The 8,568-nt window shown below is 41.1% G+C and overlaps 1 protein-coding gene across 1 annotated transcript; it reads left to right on the top strand.

The window, feature by feature from the left end:
• The first annotated feature begins 3,419 nt into the window (after positions 1–3,419).
• On the top strand, positions 3,420–8,139 carry LOC308296230 (ladderlectin-like). The gene is made up of 6 exons (XM_080739413.1): positions 3,420–3,481; positions 4,329–4,424; positions 4,944–5,023; positions 6,030–6,146; positions 6,719–6,821; positions 7,790–8,139. The coding sequence occupies exons 2-6, from the start codon at positions 4,370–4,372 to the stop codon at positions 7,867–7,869; spliced, it is 435 nt and encodes a 144-aa protein (XP_080595539.1). The 5' UTR covers positions 3,420–3,481; positions 4,329–4,369; the 3' UTR covers positions 7,870–8,139.
• Positions 8,140–8,568: the final 429 nt, after the last annotated feature.

The raw sequence follows: 8,568 nt of genomic DNA, 5'->3' as shown, positions 1-8,568 counted from the left end.
CACTCTCTCTCTATCTCTCTCTCTCTCTCTCTCTCTCTCTCTCTCTCTCTCTCTCTCTCTAAAAAAACAGTTACAGATAGAGTTTTGAGTAGAGAAAGACAATTGAACACCAGATAACAGGAAGGCACAGTCAAATGAAATCAATTATGCAAAGTGTGTTTGTTGTGTGTGTGTGTGTGTGTGTGTGTGTGTGTGTGTGTGTGTGTGTGTGTGTGTGTGTGTGTGTGTGTGTGTGTGTGTGTGTGTGTCCGGACCAAAGGTTGGGAAACAAATAAGAAGCAGCCCTCTGTGTACCAAAGGGAAGCAGTATTGAGATGAGCAGCCTTATCAATGTCAGGCCAGTAGCTGAACCTCCTGTCCTTGTCCTACAGTATACGTACATACTGTATCACAACACACACCTTTGAATATAAACACCAGTCATGGCCACGACAACCAGTCCCAACAACCATAATCCTACCTGGAATGGGAGTACTACAGCACAACAGGAAAAGGCCTACATAGAGCAAACTCAAACTATTTTGACTCAGTTCACCCCTGAATTACACTGTTACTTTACAGCACCTTACATGTATGCCAAATGTGTAACTCTATCCCCCTAAGATACAGTTTATGTCAGGAGGAAAATATCTATTTCCATTCACTGAAAATACCAAATCTACAACCGTCACAGACATACAAAATGACGACAATACTCATCTAGTGCTGATCCTGCGTTTGCACGCGATATATTCACAGATGTCCTGAGTGCTGATCCCGAGTATATGCGTGATGTATACTGTACATACAGTAAAGTTGGCAGGGCTTACCTTGCGGTCCGGGCTATCCATCTGGCATCGGTAATGTCCGCGATTTGTTAACAGCACATGTATGTTGGCGTGCACGCAAAGTGAAGCGATTCCATAGCAAACCATTGATCTTTAGACTTCATTTTGAGAAAAGACATTTTGATCCCAAGGCTGGCATGTTTACTTGCTAAACTAGCACTCGCATGGAGGCATCCATCTTCTTCATCGTTTACACACTGCCCCGGAACTAGTTCCGGGTGAAAGTTGAAGAAAGTAAAGTGACGAAAAATCTGAGCAATCTATTTCCGGCCCTTCAAAATAAGAGTGGCGTCCTATGGAAGAAAATGCCGGCACTCTGTGCCTATTAACCCTTTCATGTAAGTGGCACTAAATGGGTTTTAATACCAGAAACCAGATACCAAAAAGAATCACCATATCAGTCTGAATTGAAAAACTTTGCGACAGACAAGGCCAAGTCTGTGCCACGGACACATTAATCCATGTAAGGAAATATTGATGACCCCTGCTGAAATACTATACATTGCCTTTATGGGCCTTAGGCAATAATGGACACATGTTGCGTCAGCATTACAATCAAACACAGCTCAATAGAAAAACAAAATTCACTTCACGCAGCACACAACAGTGCTATATCCTGACTAGATCCTCACCAACAGTGACATTAGCAGCTAACTAGGGATGGGACGATAATCGTTATTATCGTTTATCGTGATAATAAAAACACAGCAATAATCATATCGTGGAGATTTAAATTTATCCTGAAATTATCCTCTGTCATGCACTGGGATCAATTCACCTTTTATTTGCCAAGCTGCATATCCGGTACCATTTAAACCAGGGATGTCAAAGATACGGCCCGCGGGCCGGATCCGGCCCGCAAGATGATTCAATCCGGCCCCAGCCTTGTAGAGCAGACATTTCTGAGCATTTAGAAAACAAAAGTAAGTCTCTAGCCCATTCCTGTCAAGAGTTATGATTTTTTTAAAGAATTAACCAAATAATGCTCTCTGCAGTCTAGCTTTCTCTCCCCTCAATCAGCCACCAGGTGCAGACAATCGACTTGATTGATTGGAATGTTAAGTGATCAGCATTCAGCACTCTCTCTCTGAATATGACAGCATTGCTAGGAATGGGGGAGGGTGGGTCTGGCTATGAATATATCTGAACATACCTTCAATATCCGAACTGTACTCAAAGATTACACATATTAGGCATGAAAATTAATGTTGTTACGAAAATAACGTATTTTTCAAAACTTTGAAAAATAATGATAAAAGTTTTATTATTCACTGATATTTTCTGAATATTCCATTGTTGTTCATTACTCAAAATAAAATAAAATAAAAATAATTATTGTCCTGCACCAAACAAAATCTTTTGTAGCCATTTACAAATTATAACAGGGACTGTATCAGGAATTATTCTATTATAAAAAGATTAATTTTTATTGGCAATTAAACAAATAGCATTTTTTGTAGCAAATTTCTTGTAGGCTGCAACTGTAATACCAATAATGAAAGTAGTTATTTTACTTAATAAGGAACACAATTTATAAAATGATACATGATAAAATGAGCTATACTGCTAGCTATAGCCGTGACTGAGACAACAGGAAGAAAAACAGAGCAAACATGTGTGCGTGCCATCCGATCCGCGACACCGCTGCGGCCCTCATCAAGTCACCTTTCGTCCAATGCGGCCCTCACCCCAAAATGAGTTCGACACCCCTGATTTAAACCCTCTATAATTGGTAAAAGGTACTTATAATATACATACTGGATACAGAGAGAGAGAGAGAGAGAAAATTATGTAATTTACTGTAATATGTAAACTAGACTATGCTTAACCTGTGAGGTATATTAGAAAATCACAATAGACTTCTGGGAACACATGATGTCCCAAAAGGATTACAGATCTAAAACAAATAACCAGAGGTTGGAAAGGTTTGGAACTTCCCAGGGTGGATAGATGACTGGAAAAAGTGGAAGACATGCATAGGATTATAAACAAATATTTACACAATTACTTTTGCACCGTCAGTCACTAGGTCAGAAGCTCCACCAACTTTGTACCTTGCCGTGGTACAGGCTGTATTGGGTCAGAAGAATTTGTTTTTTTCTATCCACCTCTTTCCGCGGGAATCCAATTTCTGCGCAATGCACGATGGGATGTTGGAAACTCGTGGATACTCTTCAACAATTATGTGGAATGATCTGCCTGTGCTAAGTATTATTATTAAGTCTTAGGTCCATTGGCTAAATTTAAAATAAAATCAAAAAGGGAAAATGTAAATCCTCGCTAGAGACCAGGATTAACAGCAGATTATGTTCCATGTATTTTCATATTGCTTTTTAATGTAGCTTTTTTTGTTGTTGCTGCTTTTATTCCCTCTCTCCCTCCCTTCCATGTTACACACTTACATCATCAGGAGTCAGGACCCACATTGGAAATAAGCGTTCTTGCTAAATCCCTTCTGACTTTGTGTGCCTGCAATTGTGCAATTGTTTGTACTGTATGTTGATTATATTGCCAGTAAATCAATCAACCAATCAAGCCAGAGGCCTCCTTCTCCAGAGAGACCTGGTTAACTCATTAACATACAGTAGATAGTGAAGGTTTATAAAGCTGCTGTCGCTGAGCAGAGAGCAGACAACTGAGGACACATCCTGGAGGTAAGACTTTACATTTAGTTGTGATGTTGGATATTCTTAGGGTTTCTGAAGGACCTGCTTCATAAATATAAATGTGAACATTGGTGGAAAGTAACATTTATATTAAGTAACATTTACTTAAGTACTGTACTTACTTTTACTTTTACTTGAGTATTTACAATTTAAAATACTTTTACTTTTACTCCACTGCATTTATTTGAAAACTTTAACTACTAGTTACATTGTAGATTTTGATTATTAAAAAGCTAACATTACCCACTTCAGCCCTATATGCATTTCTGCCATTAAAATAGCCGATCTAAAAGCAACCTTGTAGATATGCTATTTTCAAAAGATTTTTACATTTTAAACTTGTGAAATGGGACATTCTCCATAATGAATACTTTTACTTTTGGAACTTTTGGTACATTTTGATGCTGATACTTTTGTACTTTTACTCAAGTAAATGTTGAATTCCTGGACATTTGAGTAATCTTTCCACCACTGAATGTGAATATGTGATGATGATGATGAAGCTTGACCTCTGCTAAAGTTACAAAGATCAGAAAAGAATGACTTGTGCATATGTCTTGTAGACATGCAGAAGATCGACACAGATAAATAAAATAGGTATAGCCTATATTAATATGACTAAATATCTAGATTAATTGTATGAGAATACTTACTGTGTTTTTGAAAGTAAAATGAGATCTGAATGGGTTGAGGTTGATACCAGATGGAATTCTAAGCAGAATAGAAAGAACAAAATATGACTATTTTTTTAGTATAGTATAGTTTTACTAGTAGCCTACTACTACTAGTGCTACAAGCATTACTTGGACTAAGTATTGTTGTTGTTCCTCCTCAGCTGGTGTATTTTGCTGTCAGCTGTGTTGAGGAGAACTAAACATGAGGATTTTGACTCTGTTTTTCTGTGCTGTTGTACCTCTGATGGCATCTGCAGGTAAGTGCATGTGTGTGTGTGTGTGTGTGTGTGTGTGTGTGTGTGTGTGTGTGTGTGTGTGTGTGTGTGTGTGTGTGTGTGTGTGTGTGTGTGTGTGTGTGTGTGTGTGTGTGTGCGTGCATGCGTGTGTGCATGCGAGCGTTTACGTGTGAGAGTGAGTGGACGGGTGCGTACCGTGCATACGTACGTGTCTTTGGCCCCTCTGAAACACAGTAATTTCCATTTCATTGTAATTAAGATTTTCAATAGAAATTTGTACATTTTTAATACCACATTTAGCTACTATGTCCCTGAACTTCCCATGAAAACTGCTTAGCATAGTGCCAGGACAAGACCGGCACACCGGGCACAGCTGATTTGTTGTGTTGATTAGACCAGTGCCGTAATGCTCGTTATCATCACTGGTAGATATCTATTTCAACCAATCATATTGCTTCATCAAAACCACCGCCCTGTTGTATCATTTCTATACATCTGTAACCCCTAAACGTTACTAACTCCATATCCTGTCTCCTACAGGATGTCCCTCTGATTGGCGGCAGTTTGGACCAATGTGTTATTTGTATTCGTCCACACCAAAGACCTGGGCTCAGGCAGAGGTAAGGCTTCACTTATGCTCTGTCCTATGAAGAAGTATAAATCGGTATCAAAGGATTTTCACCCCCAAAAATATTGTATCCATGGATTGTTTCTCCCAGTACATAACTATCCAACCATTTCAATATTTTAGTTTGCCGTATTTTTTTAGTTCTATGGCTGGACCTCACTCTGTGAACGTGATATTTGCTTTGGTGAAGATAATCTGGTTAGTTTAGCATATATAGCATGGGTCTTCAACAGGGGGTCCGGGGGCGTCCTCAGAGTTACTGCAGGGGGGCCGCCATGTGTGTGAGGGGAACTTTTTATTTTATTTTTTAAAAATGACTATTAAACATCTGAATCCTATAGCATCCCTATTCTCGAGGGACCATTGCTGAAAATAACCGATCTATAAGCTCACAACAACGCATCGCGGCGCAATGCGTTGTGAGCTGGTAGATCGGCTATTTTCAGCGAAGAGGATTGGTATAATCAAAGGTCAAGTTTAACTTTACAAGTTTTAAGGGTTTAACAAGTATATGACGCTATCTGCAACACTAAGGGGGGCATAGCTCAGGGGTAGAGAAACCGTTATTAGATCACGAAGGGTTCCCGAAGGGTTCCCAGTTCGAATCCGGGCTCCCCCTGAGTTAATGTCGAAGGGTCCTTGGGCAAGACTCTGAACCCCTAATTGCTCCTGCCTTGCATGGTTTCCTCCGCCACCGGTGTATGAATGTGTGCGTGAATGGGTGAATGTAATGCACAATCTCTGTAAAGCGCTTTGGATAAAAGCGCTATATAAATGCACCATTTACCATTTATTTTACCATTCAACACAATCTTTTACAATGTTTAGTCTGGGGGGGTCCCTGCTCCATCTCCATCTCTCAGCTAAGGGTCCAGAAAAACATTGAAGACCCCTGATCTGATCTGTAGCAATTTGTGTGTGCATGTGTGTCTGTGTGTGTGTGTGTGTGTGTGTGTGTGTGTGTGTGTGTGTGTGTGTGTGTGTGTGTGTCCATGCAGACATACTGTCTGGGTCAGGGAGGCCACCTGGCATCCGTCCAGAGTTCGTCAGAATACAGCTTCCTCCAGACACTGACCAGAAGCTACACCTGGATAGGAGGCTACAACGGAGGACAGGTGAACAATAACAGAATAACTCCATACTTTTGACTTAAAGGTAGACTAAGTGATTACATTTAAGTTTAAGTTTTCATGTAGGTGACAGGCGGGGGCCTTCCTGATCAAGTGGGGGCAGGCTTTGGTGCGCATAGGGCCCGCCCCCACTCGACCATGATTGGAGGAAGGCCTCCACTCTATCCTGATTGTGATTGGAGGAAAAGTTGTCTCCTCCACCAAAACTGAAACTGCTTTTTTCTCCTCACAGGGAATAAGGCTGAAGTCCAAATATGGACCAAACAACCTATAGTAACTAGTATCAGAACATAGACCCATTTTGTTATGTGAATGCAATGAAATCACTTACCCTACCTTTAAAGTATGAAGGTCAACACTGTCTGTCTGTCTGTCTGTCTGTCTGTCTGTCTGTCTGTCTGTCTGTCTGTCTGTCTGTCTGTCTGTCTGTCTGTCTGTCTGTCTATCTAAACTCACCACAAAAAGCGGAAACTTAACTTCGGTCCATCATATCACCCCTTTAATAATACCAATTGTTATTCTGATATTCAATCATATATATCTATATTCCTCTCCAGGAGGGTGTGTGGTTCTGGAGTGATGGAACGAGGTTTGTTTATCAGAACTGGGCCGACGGAGAACCTACCGGAAACCAACACTGTTTGGCAATGAACTGGTGTGGTAAGTGAATGATACACACACGCACACATAGTTTAACAATTTATTTATGTCCAGTCCACACACAAGGAAAGCATACAGGGACACAAATAGTTTAGGTGCAGTAAAGGTTACATTCACAGACTCATGATACAACACGTCATGTCACTCAGCAGCACTCCATGGGCACAAGTATATGGCAGCAGAGATTGCACAATACTTTGCCAGCGTTTCTGCCTGGTCTTTTGGCATCCCAAGTTCTCAAGCCCTCCAACAACTAGTCCAGAGGAAACAAAGTTCTTAGTCTTGCACTGCTGCTTGGTGTTAAAGTGTTCTCTAGTGCCCGGGTAGCTCAGTCGGTAGAGCTCTCGCCTTTGGACCACAAGGTCATGGGTTCGATTCCGGGCACCGCCAACTCAGCGTATGAGTAGCACGGCTTGGCCAGCTGTGCGGCAAGTACTGGGAGCTGATGGTAGGTGTGGTGCTCCACCTCAGCAGTCCATCTCCCAGGGGTCTAGCGCATTGTAACGGGGACAGACTCCTGTGTGTTACCGGCTGATACCGACAATAAGCCACTCCCGACCTACTTTGTCAGTGCACGGACATAACGCTGGAAGGCCGCCAGGTCTATTGCCTCTCTTCAAGGTAACTGATCACAGGAGTGGCCGTCAGGTAGTGTCGGCTGCTGGTAGATTCCACCGGTGAATTGTGCCTGAATTGTATGCAAGCTTCATACTCCACAGAAGTTGCAAATGCATCCACTGCACCTTCTGTACTACATTGACGATGGTATAGTTACACTGTCAACGTAGCAGTTTATCATCATGCCCAGGACACACAAGAGTTAAAGGACAACATGCGTTTAATGCATGCTTTGTCTATTGACTATGAGTTATTTTGATTACTGAACAACAAGTCTCCAGGTTTTCCTCTGAATATGACACTGATTTCCTCCGACACTATGGCAAACAGTCTGTCTGTGTGTTCAACAGTGGACAAGCTCTGGGACGACGGCCACTGCGATGCGGAGAAACCCTTCATCTGTGCCAGGAACCTGTTGTCCCCCAAGTGACATCACAGTCACTGGCCGTGACATCATACCGGTGGAGGGAGACTCGACAGTTGCCATGGAGATTTGATAAGCACATGGGTGATGGATTCGCAACGAGTCAAAGCAATAGTGTAACTGCTATTAGGTTCTCAGTGTGGGGTTCCTAGTGGTCCTTGATACTGAGGATTTTATAGGCATCCCATACGTAAGAAATATAATTAATTAAACTGTGACTTTGCACTAATACGTATAAAACTGGTTCCTTCCTAATTTGTGTTGCTCATGGGTATAAATAAAGAGAGAGAAAATTGACAGTTTGTTTGTATTTATATACTTTTTTCATTCTTTGATGACACAAACATTATGTACAGTATGTATAATTGTTACACCTTTTGACCTCATTTCATACATTTGGTATAGCCAGCTATATTCCGCTATAAAAACAGATACCCGAAAAGGAAATCAGCAACAAATATTTACTTCAAGTGTCATGAAGATCGAGTTAGACATTCCATCTGCCAGTGGTGGAAAAGGTACTCAAAAGTACTCAAAAGTAAAAGTATCAATACTGCAATGTAGAAATAATAGCTAATCTGTAAGCTCACAATGCGTCGCAATGCGACACATTGTGATATCTATTTTCAAATTGCCGAAATGTTTGGGCTGAAGTGGTTATGTAATGTATATGTATTGCAATAATCAAAATCTACAAAGTAACCG

Source organism: Nannobrachium achirus (assembly GCF_963921795.1).
Source record: "Nannobrachium achirus genome assembly, chromosome: 12".
NCBI lineage: Eukaryota > Metazoa > Chordata > Actinopteri > Myctophiformes > Myctophidae > Nannobrachium > Nannobrachium achirus.
This window is presented reverse-complemented; position numbering and strand designations above follow the sequence as displayed.

Excerpts from the sequence above, each read along its gene's own strand:
- LOC308296230 (XM_080739413.1), top strand. The coding sequence starts at position 4,370 with ATGAGGATTTTGACTCTGTTTTTCTGTGCTGTTGTACCTCTGATGGCA. Across the intron at positions 5,024-6,029 it reads AGACCTGGGCTCAGGCAGAG|ACATACTGTCTGGGTCAGGG; the intron begins GTAAGGCTTCAC and ends GTGTCCATGCAG. Across the intron at positions 6,822-7,789 it reads TTTGGCAATGAACTGGTGTG|TGGACAAGCTCTGGGACGAC; the intron begins GTAAGTGAATGA and ends TGTGTTCAACAG.